Source organism: Acomys minous (assembly GCF_964271855.1).
Source record: "Acomys minous genome assembly, chromosome: 14".
NCBI lineage: Eukaryota > Metazoa > Chordata > Mammalia > Rodentia > Muridae > Acomys > Acomys minous.
Genome location: NC_140496.1, coordinates 78670906 through 78687507, shown reverse-complemented (window position 1 = coordinate 78687507; position 16602 = coordinate 78670906). Strand labels below are relative to the sequence as shown.

Here is a 16602-nt window from a genome sequence, read left to right as displayed (position 1 = left end):
TCTCAGCATAAATACTGTTTGAACTTCAGGTCTGAAGTGTGAATAACACCACATCACACTTGCATTCACTTCTTTTTTTCCTAAGCATAGCCAGACTATGCAATGAAACTTGACCAACTGATACTTTGTTTTTGTTTTTGTTTTGGCAGCTCTAACTTTAAAAGTACACTTCAATAATTTAGAGGAAACACATTCTTGTTTTATCGGAGGAGCTACTTACCGCTGTATGTATGAGTTGTTCACACCACGGTGATCCAAATCATGGCTTAAAGCAGCGATCAGCAAGGCGAGGGTCTCTAGATCCGTCAGCTTGTTCTGTGTGCAAAGGCATGGAAGTAAAGAAAAGGAAAGATAAAGCGTGGAGCAAGGCATTCTCCTGAGACCTGTCTGTATTTATTCCCGCATTTCCGTGTGGTCATAGACTGCTCTCCACAAACTCTGCCCTGCAAGCGAGCAGGGAGCAGTGTTTCACACTGTCCTTACAATAAGCTATTACACATGTCAGTGAACAACAGAAAAAGCTGAGAGGCTTCAAAAATGAATAATGCGAGACCGGTAAGCTGGCTCAGTGGGTAGCGGTGCTTGCTGTGCAGGCTTGTCAACATGAGTTCAGTCCAGACAATAGGAGACAACTGGCTCCTAAAACTTGTCCTCTGACCTCTACGCATGTGCCATGACATATGCAAACAAACACATACACACACTACATATTTTTTAAGTAAAAAGAAAAGTCACGAATCTTAATTTTTACACACATGGGATGACTGTATCAAACTTTAATATTTTTCTTTTGTTTTATGTAACCACTGTTTTACTCCCTGTGGTGGCTACTATATTGCTAAGGAACCCAGACAACATGACTTTTAAATAAAATAGTAGAAATGGGATTACTGGGGGGGGGGGGATTACTGGGGGATGGAGGGGGGACAAACATCTTTGAAAATGTGTGTAATATCCCCAAGCTGTGTACTGATTATTTTTGAGTACTTGCCATTTACATTTTTACAGCACTATCCCCATCACCAACAGTGGAAAGCCTGCTGAGCTGCCATGCTACTCTGTCCTACTGAAGCTTCCTGTACTGTAAGCTTGGAAGGACATGGAATCCATCACCACACTCTCCACCATGAGAACCAAGCTTGGCTTCAGCAGGCGTAATCGACCCTTGCACAGCCCACAGTACGTTATCCTGGCCTTACACACTTTCCTATGGGTTAAAATAGCTACAGTGTTCTTCTGCACTGCTTCTTGGACAGCGACTCTTTGTTTGCTTATTTTCTGCACTTCTGCAATCAAATGCAAGGGCTTACACGGGCTACCCAAAATGTTAGATCACAAAGCCCAACCCAAGCCCTGTCATTTCTTTTTAAACTAGCCACTTAAAATGTGTAACACACAAGAGTAGGCTATTTGGCAGAGAATAATGTTTTTAATTTTTACGTTTTAAACCTGGGAGGCTCTGGACTTAAATTACGTAGTGGATGCCCAGGATCACTTACTTGAAATATCTAGTCAGGGCATAAATGTCCTCAGAAGATGGAATCTAAAGACGGAGCTATCCTAGGATTTGGCTGGAAATGATGCTTTATGTGAGTGTTTTCTGCTCTGCTCTTCCTTTTACTCAGCCTCTGATCAAGGTGCACGAAACAAGCCTGAGGTAGCACTTGCAGAAGTGACAGCCTTCCCCTCCGAGCACGACAGGCAATGAACTTGTCTATGACGGCACTTGACGATTTTTGACTAATTCTACTATAGAGAAGTTGACTGTGAACTTTGAGAACTGCGATGTTTGTATTTCAGTGTCTTCTGACTGAAATATCTATTTCCCCAAGGATGACTAACCTGTAGCACGAAGCTGGGGTATTCTATTAGGTCATATTTATTACAAGTGAAAGAAAGTTAGTGGCTGACTTTTCTGCTGCGCTCATCTTCCACGAGTCTCCATGTGGTAAATTATTCAATTGCCCTAAGTGTGCATTAAAAACAATTTGAAAAGATACGCTGTCAGGTCTACTGAGCGGGGATCTGAGTGGCCCCATGGAGTACCTGAATCTTGCCTGCTTTCAGAGCAGCAAACATACACTGTGCCGTGTTAAAGGCATGTCTCCAATTGTGGTAGGCAACGTTCTTCCGGTAATTCTTCTTAACACTTAGAATCCATCTGCAAAGAACCTTCAGGAAACGAAATACAAGGAGTGACAGTGATTGCCCAGTTAGTCACACATTTTCGAAGTCCCAGGCCCCTTGCAGTGTCCACGTTCAATCCTTACAAGCATGGGGGAGGCACACATGACTATTCTGATCATTTTACAGAGGAAGAAACCAACTCCCAGACAGGTAGGCAGCCAGCGGTGGCCGTTCACAACGGAGTGGGGCCAGAACTCAAATGTTACCGGTTCAATCCAGAATCTACCGAGCTAACCTAGTAAAAGTAGGCAGTATTTTTAAAGAAAAGTATTTCATCATGGGTAGGACACCAACTACCTTTATAAAAAAATATTTCCCCACATGATCTTTAGGCTCCGGAGTCATGTGTGTGTGACTGTTAGGGAATGCGTTCTCTCCACCCTCTCACGTTGCACACTTGTGAAGGTATTTAGTGCAAGGATCTAAGGTGGGCTGGGGTCGAGATATCTAGTTCAAGTCTCAGGACACACTGGCAGGCCTTAATGTCCTCTTCATTAAACCTCTTTAGGTTCTGCCTAAGTGTTAGGCACAGTTAACGACTGGTTACCAGAAATCAAAATCTGAAAATAATGTATAAAACTCCTGGCACCCATAAGGAAAAAAATTTATTTTAAAAGATAGGAAGTGGGGGAGTAAGGCAAAACTGTTCCAGCAAGCATCCCAAGTTGGGTTTAATGTAACTTCTAAGTGGACTATTAAGTAAACTCCTCAGGGGCTCATGACGTAAGCGTGATCATTCTGTGTGTGTTGACACTCGGCCTTTCTTACAATCGGGAACGGTTTGCTGTATTTTTGCAAAGACAAGTATGTGCTTTCCATGAGTGTGTCTCTGGGATACTGCAGACACAAAGAACATCGCCTTGGGATTGGAAAAGCACAAGGGAAAAGAATGCAGCTTTCCAAGTGTCCAGCCCTGTGATTGGCTCTGGGGCCAGAGCGGAGTCTCCTCGCTGCTGGCAGAAGCTGCTCAATCACAGAGGGTTTGGCACAATCCCTTTCCTTCTTGGGGCTTTTCTTCTAGTTCTCGGTTCAGTTCACAGGGAATTCCCCAAGAAAGAACCCTGGGATCTCTGTGCTATGGGGCCTCCCAGTTGCGCTTGGGTAGGCAAGTCTGTGTGCCTGCTTTGGACGTACTCTCCCTGAGCTCTGAAATCCCAGTCCAGATTTCCTTACTCTGCCCGGACGGATGTTTCACCCCAGCTCATCAAGTCTCTTCAGGACTGAGCATGTCCTTTTCCCCTGTGGCTTGGCAAGGCAACCCCGCAAGGGGGAAGTGATCAAAAAGCTGGGCACAGAGTCCATGTCAGAGACAGCCCGCACTCCCATTACTAGAGGACCCACAGGAAGCCTGAGCTGCCCACCGGCTACATCTGTGTAGGGGCCCTAGTCTTAAGACAGGCTCAAGAGGACAGCTACAGCCAGGAGGTACCTTGAGGATGTGTTAAGACGGGATGTGCATGCATTTACAGCCCCAAGAAGCCATTGCCACGGATGCAGTGGTCCTCCACTCACTGCTAAGCCTGCCTGCTTTCTGAGTGCTAATTCAGAGAGAATTCACATTTCATCTCCCCTCTTCCTATCTCCGTTTCCCAAAGCAAACTGACCCCAACCCTAACCCAGCTATCCCGTCACTGAAGTCCTCCCACTCCGGAGCAGGTGCTCTCAGACGTCCACTACTGAGTCTGTGCGGGTTTCTGACCTCCCTCTCATAAAGCCTCACCTTCTCTATTCCTCTGTTCCTGGCAGCTGCTGAGAGCCACAACTTACCTTCCCTGATGTTTCTCTCAAACTCCAGTAAAATGATCCTCAAGTTTCTAAGTCTGTTTAAAAATTCTTTTCCTGCATGACCAAGAACCTGCAGAAAGGGCCCATGTTCCCCAATAACAGTGGCAGAAAGTACAGTAAACACAGCTCAGGAGGGAACAGACATGAAGCAGAGACGTGGAAACACAATCAACGTGTGTTGTCCTAATAGAGTGTGGAAACACAATCAACGAGTGTTGTCCTAATAGAGTGTGGAAACACAATCAACGTGTGTTGTCCTAATACAGTGGACTGTTTCAGAGACCAGTAACAGGCAATGGCTGCCACCAGCATAAATTAACATTGTTGTTCAGTGTAAAATGTTTTGGTAGGGGCCCCTTCCTTTAGCAAGAAACTTTAATTGTCTCCACCTAAAATTATATTGACAATAATAGCTGAAATAAAAGAGAAGACTGGGTGCTAGGGCAGGAAATGCAACCAGAATAGTACTAACGGCCAGGTTGATGTTGCCCAGAATAAATGTAAACAAGTATTTTTTTATTTTTTTATTTTTATTTTTTATTTTTTGGTTTTGGTTTTGACTCTAAGTTAGCCCACAGAGTGCCAATATTCTATAAATTTCCTCCACCTTGTAAAAGTACGCAAAAGAATTAAAATCATTTAATCTCCCCATCTTGTACAACTTCTATGAAAATGTATTAATCTCATCTACCTGGTAAAACTTTTGTTTGTGGATAGGGCTCCTATATTCTTGGAACTCTGTGGTCTGGTGTGGCCCACCCCTGTCCTTCATTTCCTTTACACTGACTCTTTTAAAACTAGCCAGTCTCAAAGACTGTGTGGTCAGAACCTGGCTGATGAGGGAAAATACAGAGTCAACCATCTATCTGCATTAGAATAAAAACAAAATGAACTTCCCACCTGGGTGTGCTTGCTAGCCGGGTCTGCATTGCTGTGTTCCATTTTTTTTTTTTTTTGCAAAAAGAAATTGCCTTGCCTCACTACTTTGACTTTGTTCATCACGCTGAAATTATCTATTGTTTGTTTGCGTACATTCAGATAGGGGTTATATAAAAAGGGAAGTAGGTGACCTAGAGGAGAAATATTTTCCTATGGATAAGAATCCAAGGAAATGATTGCTAGAGAAACAGTGAGTATCTGCATTGCACAACCCTCAGATGCTACCTACAAGCCAAGCAAAAAGTAAATCAACAATATGCGTCTTACAAAGGGAATCCTATTCCTGTGTCCTAGCCAAGCCCTTGGAAGAGAGTCACTGCTGGTTACAGATGTGGACACTCCAGAAACACATGGATCTGATCAGGGTATTAAGAAGTAAAACCGTGGTCCACATTTAGGACTTCTAGCCCTAGCGGTCAACGTCTCGCACCCATGGAGCAGACTCTTAAAGTGAGCCCTTACAGTGGAGAAATGCGATGGTGATTTAGCATGGTCAAATTAGGCCTAAAGGTAGGATAACTGACAGCCTCTCTCTGTCTATGGGTTGAGCAGACTATTAACAGGCAAGAAATACACAGCCGCAAATACACAGCCGCAAATGTCACTCACATGGACTCCCATAGGGTAGTATCATCATTTACTCTAAGAGGCGAGGAAGCTGAGAATGTGGGGGGGAGGGGCATGAACTGCCAAAGTGAACGTGTGCTCATCGATGTGAGTGCTGTGGTTGAAGTCCACGACACTTCTACTCCATGCTGGCTTGGTTTCTTCACCTGTGACTGGGACTCAGTCACAAGAGCGTGTTGCAATATTTCAACAACAGGGAGCCCCTTAACTAACACTCAGGCACGAGTGATACATTGCTCGCCTATTTGTATTATTTGGTTTTCATTTTTCAAAGGAGAGGGGTAATAGGAACTTTGGTTAAATTTAAGAAATAATCACATTAGGATCTCTGGAAACATAGATGACACTCTATTAACATTAGTTACATTCACCCTGAGTTTTCTTGCCATTCTGTGAGGCCTTTGAGAGCAGGGCCAACTCATCGTTGGAATCCCACAGAGCATATGGCAACTTTTCATGGTACGGAAAAACGCAAGGCTAAATCGTATTATAAAAGCCTGGAAGACACGTAACTTTTGAGACAGGAAATCTGCATCTGGAGACTGGGCTTCTAAAGGGTCTCATTTCTGCTCCACTGAGATGGCCTGGTTTGAGTAGTCTGGGCTCACAACAAGCACCTATGGCGTTGGCCCATTCCGTATTGCTGGCACAACCCTGGTGGTGACACCAGGTTACGTCCTTGTCAGGAGCAGAGCCGGTTCCCTGTGGTAGCTTGCCAGCGGATGTGTTCTGCTGCTCACCTTTCCAGCTGCTTCTCTGCCCACCCTCCCCTGGATCTGTGCCCTACCCGGTATCTCTCATCACCTGCTTTTGCACAACTACTGTCACTTTAAATAAAGTTCTCCTATATATTTCAACCTGGTGCTCCACACATGGCAGGAACCAAAAAAAAAAAAAAAAAAAAAAAAAACCAATGTATTTTTAATGACTGGTGGTCTATCTTAGGTAATGATGGTATGTTAGTCATTAAAACCCCTATTGCATGGTAGTTAGTAGTCGGATCCAATTTTCTATGTTACACACACACACACACACACACACACACACACACACACACACACACCACTGTCTTCGTACCTCATGCTTCATCTGGAAGTTCTGCACAAGGTTAAGGTCAGTGAACATCCGAATGGTACACAGTGCTGTTTCCAAATCAGATAGCTCAAAGTCACTGAAGCTGAAGTCACAAATTTTAAGGGTTTGGGCAGATGGAACCACAGCAGCCTTAAAGAAGAGAAGAAAATAAAACAAAGCTATAAATTAAGACAGCAGAGTTGTTCATAAAGCCTCCTTACTTTTCTATAGGGAAACAGAAGATATTATTTATTTATTTTTCCTTTCAATATTGCTACAGTTTGGGTCTGGAATGTTTCGTCACGTGCCCTTGTGCTAAGGATTTTTCTCCAGCCTAGCGCTGTTGGGATGTCTTAGCCAGGGTTTCCATTGCCGTGGTAAAACACCACAACCACGAGCAACTTGGGGTAGAAAAGGTTTATTACATCTTACAACTTGCACGTCATCCAAGGAAGGCAGGTGGCAGGCGCTGACGCAGAGGCCATGGAGGAGTGCTGCTTGACAATGCGATCTTTATACCTTGGTCAACCTGCTTTCTTATAGCACCAGGGCCACCAGTTCAGCTATGGCACTGCCCGCAGTGAGCTGTGCCCCGCCACAGCAGTCATCAGTCAAGAAAATGCACCAATGGCTTGCCCATATGCCAATCTGGTGGGGGCTTTTTAAAAAATTGATGTTCCCTCCTCTAAAATGGCTCCTAGCTTGTGTCAAGTTTATATAAAACTAGTCAGCACACGGGAGGTGGAGAAATATTTTGTGGAGCCCAGGGGTGAAAATGAAATTATTGGTGGTATGCCATAGAATGGGAAATTCTATATCCTTTTTTTTCTTTTCCCTCTTTCATTTCCTAGATGTCACAAAACAAGCAGCTTTCTCTCCCAGGATTCTCCCACAATGCACTCTGTCAATCTCAGACCCCAGAGCTGTGGAACAAGTTGATCACATACTGCAAACCCCTAAAACCATAAGGCCACACAAGCTTCTTCTTTTTCAGTTGACTATCTCAGATATTTTGTCAAGCAATAGCAAGCTGCAATACACTAGAAATCTCCCTACACTTTTTAAAAAGTAATTTATTTAATCACTTTACAGCCTGATCCCAGCCCTCTCCCTCCTGTCCTCCCAGTCCCGCCCTTGCACCCCTCCCTCACCCTCCCTTTTCCTCTCCTCAGAGAAGGGGAGGTCCAGCCATGAGTACCAACCCACCCTGGCACATCAAACTGCAGCAGGACTAAGTGCATCCTCTCCCACTGAGGTTAGACAAGGCAACCCAGCTCGGGGGGAAAGGGATCCAAAGGCAGGCAACAGAGTCAGAGACAGCCCCTACTCCAATTGTTAGGGGACCCACATGATGACCAAGTTGCATATCTGCTACATGTGTGTGGGAGGAGGCTGTGGCCATAGTTTTTAAACTGAGTCACATGGTATTAATATGACTCCAGATAGGTGAAAGAGGGGAGAACCACGCCACCAAGAGATTGTACCTCAAACAGGAAGCCGTACAAAGAACCCCAGTAATCTGGCTCTTCCCCCTCTGGTCTTATTCATTTGACAGATGGAACTATCTGGAAGAATTCCATCACTGGAAGTCAAGCAGTAAGCAAGGTAAGGCCCAAGCAATGTACATTTCCTTCATACAAAAACATTATGGGCACTCTGCGTCCATTTCTCTAGCCACACTAACTCAAGCACATAGGGGCCAGGCAGGTAAGGGATGGAACTGGGTTTCCATGACAGCGTGTTGCCTAGCTTGGATCTGGCCTCATTGTTACTCCGTAGCCTACAGTGAAGACTAAAGATGATTCTCCCTTAAGCTCGAGCATGACAATCACCTACAGTGCTGGGGTAAAAAAAAAAAAAAAAAAAAAAAAAAAAAAAAAAGGAATCTCTATTTAGCCCATTACAGGCAGCTTTGGGAAGCTGGTTTTGTTTGTATGTTGGAAGGGATGGCTTTGTTTCGTGTTTATTTGTCTTGTTCTTTAAATAGAAGTCTTTGGTTTTGATTTTGCAGTCATTTAACTGTAGCAAACTCCCTGCGTGTCTTCAGAGATACCTTGCTCTTTTCCATCCATCTCTCCTCCTTGGTACCTTCCGCTCCTGCAATTGCCCACTCTTTAACTGATACATTCGTCTAGGACACAGTTACAATCTCAAGTAGGACTAAGTGTCCCTGGTGCCGGCCCCTCTCTGGGAATGCCTGTTAAATGGAACGGCACCAGGAACTTACTTTTATGTTTCCTATGCTTTTCTATTTATTACAATAGATACCTATTAAGAGTAAATGGGAGGGAATCAAGATCTTATTCTCTTTGCTTACCTTGACTCAATGGCTTTCCTTTTACTTAAAGATGGGCCGCCTACGAAGCTCAGGCTAGCCTAGAACTCAGGATCTTCCTGCCTTAGCCCTGCCAGTTCTGGCATCATGGGTGTGCACCAAGACCCTGCCTGGGTTGCATCCTAATCTTATGTCAAAAATCGCCTGATTTGTTATGTTGTCTACATATGAGGAAATGAGTAACAACATGATTTTGAGCTTTCTCTAAAGTATTAATTAAAGCATAAGTGGTGAAGGCCAAGGAGCCCAGTGGCCTCACTTCTCTGGGGCTTTTCCTGTATTCTTGCTGAAGCTTGTTTCTACTTGAACTTGTACGACCCCTACCCCTTCCATCCATGGATCATTTACTCTATGGGCATGCAATTAAGTGTCATTAAGTGCATTAGCTTGATCAGGCTGAAAGTAACTTGATAGAGCCATTTATTTATTAGAAAAGAAAGATTAAGAATAAAAACAGTTGCCAAATCCCTTAGGTTTCTTAGTGTTCGGATGGCACTATCCTGTCTTCCCTCACTCAAGCCACGAAAATACTAAAATCTCACCAGGAGGTAGGTCATAGCACACGCCTTTAACCCCAGCACTTGGCAGGCAGAGGCAGGAGGATATCTGTGATTTTGAGACCAGCCTGGTCTACAGATTGAGTTCCAGGACAGCCAAGGCTACACAGAGACCCCTGTCTCGAAAAACAGAAACAAAATAGTAAAATCTCCTGGAGCTACTGAGAGCAGGCCAACCCCTCCACCTCTGAGGCTGTTTCTCCTGCTTATAGTGGCTGTCTTCTCTCACCCCACATACGCCAGACTTGTTCCATTCTGTATGACTCTTTCCCAAAGATAAAAATTTGTACTCTATAAAGCTAGTCCCAGGGACTTATGTGTGGGCTGAAACAGGGAAGACAACGGAAAATGTTTAGAAAAAGGTCTCATTGTTTACAGTGGCTTCTAGCCTCAGAGATGGAACAACTCCAGTTGGGGGAGGAAACAGATAACAGCTGCTTTCCCTAAGTACATCCAGACAGGAGAACAGATGTTTTATTCTTGGGGCATCATCTTTCTTACAGCACGACATTTACTTTCTTCCCTTCCTCAGAGTATGTTCTTCAAGCTGCAGGAAGGTGGCCTACACAGCCCAGGCCTCTCCCTCGTGTATGGATTCACTGCCTCTCAGATTGAGGGGAAAGCAGCTTTCTTTCCTCCTTCCCTCACAAACACAGCACAGCACAAGCAGGCAATGAACTGGCCCAGTAGGGACTTGCAAACATCTTCTGTGACAGCCTTGTGGTCAGTGATATGAGGTTCAGAGCCTGGACTGGTCGCTAATGAGGCATGAGAAAGTTCGAGATGCCTTAAAAACCTTTCTTCTTTACCATCACATAAATTGTCAACTTTTCTATTTGTTTTCCTTGCTATTTTCAGAAGATACACTATTTCACGTTTTCCCGATAGCAGAGACTGAAGTGTTTGGTATTTGGGGGGTATGACAGTCAGGGGCAACTCTAGATTCCCAGAGCTTTTGCTCACAGCTGTGTGCATTAGAATTTAGGACGTGAGATGCCAGCCAGTGAAACAGGGAAGCTAACGTCAGACCTTCGTCTCTCTTCCTGTGATCCCAGAGTTCTGCAGCTGACCACCCGCCACACCTCCTCTCCTGCCCTGGCCCCCCAGCTCTAGGGAATCATATATACCTCCTCTTCCAACCTTTCTTCTCTCCACCCGTTTTCTTATCCCAGGCTCCAACTCCAGCATGCTCTCTCCCTGGGAACCCACAGCCAGGCTTGCCAGAAAAGCAAGTAGGCCTGCAGAGGAGGCGAGCAAGTTTCAGATCGCCGCACTCCCTCCTCTTCAAATCGAATCCCCCTTTCTTCTCAGCTCTGTGGCAGACCACCTGTTATGGCCTCTCCTCACTCTCTGGGCCCATTCCCAGGAGTCTAAGGAGATCCTGGTGGAAAACCCTGCTTTCCTTCCTCCTATGGATCCCATTAGACTCCCATTCCTAAGTGTGAGTTCCCAAATCCTAGACACAGATTTTGCCTTGAACCTCCAGTGGCCACACCTATCCGGATCCCAGAAGAACTCCTTACACAAGACAAAGACCTTAAAATAGCCTTTATGAATATAATGGAGTCCTTAAGGAGGAAATGAATAAGTCCCTTAAAGAATCTATGAAAACGCAAACACTGGAGTGAAATAAATAAAAATAGATCAAGACCTAAAATTAGAAATAGTCAATAAAGAACAAACAAACGAAAAACCAAACAGAGGAAAATCTGGAAATGAAAACTTTAGGAATTCAAACAGGAACTCAGAAACAAGACTTACCACAGAATACAAGAACTGCAAGAAAGAATCTCAAGTACTGAAGATACAATAAAAAATGGAAGCCTCAGTGAAAGAATATGTATGCAAAACACGCAGGAAATCTGGGACACTATGAAAAAACCAAATCTAATAGAACTAGAGAAAGGGGAAGAAACCCAGGGCAAAGGGCCAGAAAATATTTTCAAGAAAATCATAGAAGAAACTTTCCCTAACCAAAAGAAGGAGGTTCCTCTCAAGGTACAAGAAGCATAAAGGACACAAAATATACTGGAGCAGGAAAAAGATTCCTCTTGGCACATAATAATCAAAACACTAAACATACAGAACAAGGGAAAAAAAAGAATATTAAAAGCTGTGAGGGAACGAGACCAACTACCACGAAGTTAGATTTATTAGAATAGCACCTGACTTCTCACTGGTGACTCTGAAAGTCAGAAGGACCCAGACAGATGTTCTACAGACTTGAAAAGGCCATAGACGGCAACCCAGAATAATATACACAGCAACATTTTCAACCACAAAAGATGGAGAAAATAAGACATTCCATGATAAAACCACTCTTAAGCAATATTTATCTACAGATCCTAAAGAGATCAATCATGTTCAGAGCAACAAATCAACACACACACACACACACACACACACACACACACACACACGTGTGCGTGCGTGCGCACCCCAAAATAACAGCGCTCAACAAACACCACGCACTGATCTCTCTAAACATCAAGGATCTCAATTCTCCAATAAAAGAACACAGACTAACAGAATGAAAGAAAACACAAAACAAAACAACAGTCCACTTTACTATAGAGGATTAACATGGTTTCAGGGTAAAAAGATAGAAAAATGTCCGAAGTAAATGGACCTAAGAAGTAAACTGGTATGACCATTTTAATATCTGACAAAACAGACTTTACAATAAAACTAGTCAAAAAAAGATAGGAAAGAACACCACAAAGGAAAGGACCTACACATCCAAGGAAAAATCTCCCAAGAGGACACTGCAATGCTTGACATCTATGCACCAAACATAAAGGCATCCAGATTGACTACTACAGCTTAAATCACAAATTGACCTTCCCACATTGATAGTGGGAGACTTCAATGCCCCACTCTCACCAATAGACAGGTAACCCAGACAAAAACTAAACAGAGAAATGCCAAAGCTAAATGACACTGTAAACCAGTATTATAAATAGATATTTATAGAATATTTCATCTAAACACTAAAGAATATACCTTCTTCTCAGTGCCTCTTGGAATTGTCTCCAAAATTGACCACATACTTGAACACAAAGCAAGTATAATAGATACAAGAGAATTGAAATAACACCCTGCATCATATCTGACAACAATGGATTAAAGCTGGATATTAACAACAGAAACAACAAAAAAGCTTATAATTTCATGGAAACGGAACAACTCATTACTGAATGAAAAATGGATCAAGACAGAATTAATAAATTAAAACTTTCTAGAATTTCATAAAACTGAAAGCACAACATACCCAATATTAATGAACACAATGAAAGTGGCCCCAAGAGGCAAGTTCATAGCACTAAATGCCTACATTAGAAACTTGGAGAGGGCTCATATTAGTAACTTAAGAGTGCCTGAAAGAAATCTCCAATATCCTTAGCCATCTCAAAACTACTTTGAGATTTCATGTTACATCTGTCAGAATGGCAAAGAGCAATAAAAACAAACGACAGCTCATGCAAGAACGTGGAGTAAGGGGAACACTCATCCACTGCTGACGGGAATGTGAACTTGGACAACCGCTATGGAAATCAGTGTAGCGGTTCCTCAGAAAGATGGGAATTGATCTACTCCAGACCTAGCTATACCATTCTTGGACATCAATCTGAAGGACACTTCATTCTACCAGAGAAACAGGTTCAGCGACGTTTATTGCTACAATATTCATAATAGCCAGAAATTGCAAACAGCCTAGATGTTCCTCAACAGATAAATTGAGTTTTAAAAAACATATTAAATGGAATCTGAAAGTAAATGGATGAAACTAGGGGGAAAAAATCATCCCTTGTGAGCTGACCCAGACCAGGAAGGACAAATATGGTAATGTATTCACATATATGTGCATATTAACCATTAGGCCAATGATAACCAAGCTACAATCCATAGAACTACAGAGGTTAGGTGTAGAATAAGGAATTAGGGGGTACAGAGAGCTCGCTCTAGGGAAGAAAAATAGAATAGATGTTACGGATAGATGGCGGGAGACTAGAGTGAGAGGATTAAGTATATGGGGGAGGAGGGAGAGAGAGAGAGAGAGAGAGAGAGAGAGAGAGAGAGAGAGAGAGAGAGGGAGAATATATAGGAAGAGACCTAAATTTAAGGGCCTGAGTACAAATCTATTAAACAAACACACGCGCGCACACACACACACACACACACACACACACACATACACACACACACACACACATACACACACATACACACACATACACACACATACACACACACACACTCACACACACACATACACACACACAGACACACACACACTCACACACACACACAGACACACACACATACACACATACACACACACACTCACACACACACACAGACACACACAGACACACACACACACACACACACACACACACTCAAATAATGATGAGACAGAGCCCCAAATGGATATCTCGTCACCTAATAAAGCATCTAGTACTGGAACCGGTTCATATTTAATTGAATTGTTGATCTAAAAGGTCCATAGGAATCTCAAAAACCATAGTCTATTGCCAAGAATACATATTTTGCCCTCCACAAGCTGACAGCAAGGCTCTGCTCTGAAGACAACACCTACAAACCTCACTGAGCATAGAGAAGTCAAGCCGGTGCCTACCTAAAGCCTTTACCTCCACACGCTAACATCTTTGATGCAGGAAGGAACTCTGCAGGCTACCAAAGGAGAAATGTAAACACAGAGCTACTGAATTAGAAGAGGCAGGAGCGGGCCCCTGACCATCTATGTGTTGCAATGAACCTTCCAAGTGACTCTGATGGATATAAAAATGTGAGAACCACTGCGTTAGGAGAGGCCACCCACAGTAAACAGCCCAGCCATTTGCGTGGTCACTGTGGCTGGCTTTAATGAAACGCCTTTTTGTGGATCTAGTGGTAACCGCTGTGCCACATCCAATGGACAGAAACCGCAGGGTGAGCTGGCTGTTTCCCACTGCTTCAGGAGCATGAAACGAGGAAGCCGCCCTGCACTTCCAGTTTTTTGGTTCAAACCATAATGAGAGAGCAAGAGAATTTGTGAATTTCCTAAAAGACTCTGATAGAGGCAAAACCCTGATGCGTCTTCAGCAGGCTCCTGAGCTGCAATCCTTGCTGAGATCACAGCTGCCACCTCTCTCTCCCCAGTTAGAGCACAGATTAAGAGGGCAGCAAAAAAGGAAATCGAGACACAGGTATAGCTGCACACGTACAAGTCTCTTAGAAAAGAGTACCTTTATACTTTCACAATGCCTGATATCTCTCATAGTCAAAGTTATTACCATTTGTGATTCTATCTATCTATCTATCTATCATCTATCTGTCTGTCTGTCCATCCGTCTGTCTGTCTATCTTTGTCTATTTACCTCTATCATCTAGATCTATCTATATATCTGTACCCAATACACTCTTGGTATATTTGGAAAACCCTAGGACAATGTTGTATAACTGGGAGGTAAAGACTAGGTTTTTAAATTTATCAGCCACAGTTTTTTTAATAGCATGTAGCTATGTTTCCAATGAACATCACTTACAATCCACTATAATACAAATGTCAGTATCAGTAATGAACCACTCAGCAACAGGAACAACGAACCCTTGTGGTACATATTTTATTCTCTTGTAGTTCTCCTATTTATCTTGCTTCCATTGGAAAAAGTAAAGTTACTATTGAACTTTTGTTTGTACTATGTGTATGGCATAGTTTTAAACATGTTGGGTGCCTGTATGCTCATGTACGCTGCAAATGCAGGAAGAGAGGGCGCTGGCCTCAAGATTTCTTACTCGTGAGCAGTCAGGGTAGAAACTCACATGGAAGAGTCCACTTTAGATTAAGCTGACCAAGTAGAGAACTCACTACAGTTTACAGACACAAGCTTTTAATTTAGTCTTAAAACTCAGGACCCACTTCCCCCCTGGAAGTTTTCTACCTGCCTGTGTATATAATTTTTAGCGTGCTTATTACAGCATTAGGACTTGCGAGACAAAGCCTCATTAAAAAACAATTCTGTTTTGCCTATGGGAAATGTCTCTAGTCACCTCAGCAGAAACTAAAATGTGGTCACAGGGCTATACAATCTATTTGATTGTGTATTCTTTTCTTCCAAAATAATTGGAACAACTCTTTACAGCCAGCTGTTGATAAAAGGCTCCCTATTGACACATACAGAGATTATTAAAATAAGTCTGAATAGAAGGAGGCAGCTACTGAAATTGATCCTACATGAAATGTCAAATAATAATAATAATAATAATAATAATAATTATTATTATTATTATTATTATTATTATTATTATTCTGATAATATATAAGTATCTAAGTATAAACAGTAGGGACTTGAGTACACTTTCATATACACAGATCTGGTTAATATGTTGGTTACTTAGCTCTGCATACAAAACTGGTGTTTCCAAACTACACACAGCCATTGTGTATGAGAAGTTCAATAACAGCATCTTTATTTGTATTTGGAGATAAGATTATATATGTAAATTATATATAAATAAATATCACATGCTATATATATATATATATATATATATATATATATATATTAGGATTATACCTGAAAGTTCTCCACTACTAAAATCAAAGTGGGATAGGAAGAATCGAATAGATAACCTACTCAGGTTTTGCCCATGTGAAAAAGATGTAGCTGTCTTAATGTTACAGACTTCTATAAAAAGAGGAGGGCAGGAATTGCTTTAGACGCTGGCCCTGTTTAAGGAGGCCAATCCCTCACCACTGCCATGGGCCACTGCGCTGGCTAGCATCAAGATCACTGGGCCAACTCTTGGTTAAACCATCTGATCAAAAGCTTCAGGTTATAATTTGTCAGTCTTTAAAAGACTTCCCCAAATCAAGCGCCTATGAGTATCCTGCTTGCTGGATAAGAAGTGTGGTCTCTACACTGACTTAGGCATCAGAGATTTGGGTCGGGGTCTCAATCTGTCCTTAATCGTGCCACCTGCAACAGGCCAACATGGCTGGCCAAGGCTGGGTACACGTGCCGTTTCTTCCTTTGAGAGGTTAAAGTGAAGAGGAGGTGAATTCCGTAGGTGAACTCCTATCTACGTGGCTAT

At 42.8% G+C, this 16602-nt stretch overlaps 1 protein-coding gene across 3 annotated transcripts in view; it reads right to left on the bottom strand.

Moving 5' to 3' along the window:
• Positions 1–16602, bottom strand: part of PDE5A (phosphodiesterase 5A) — a 144400-nt gene that overhangs the window by 32712 nt on the left and 95086 nt on the right. For all 3 annotated transcript variants that reach the window (XM_084757814.1, XM_084757812.1, XM_084757813.1), the window contains exons 12-14: positions 6616–6762; positions 2047–2172; positions 221–315 (exon numbers count right to left, since the gene is read on the bottom strand). In XM_084757814.1, coding sequence (XP_084613940.1) covers positions 221–315; positions 2047–2172; positions 6616–6762 — 368 coding nt within the window. The remainder of the gene's footprint in view (positions 1–220; positions 316–2046; positions 2173–6615; positions 6763–16602) is intronic.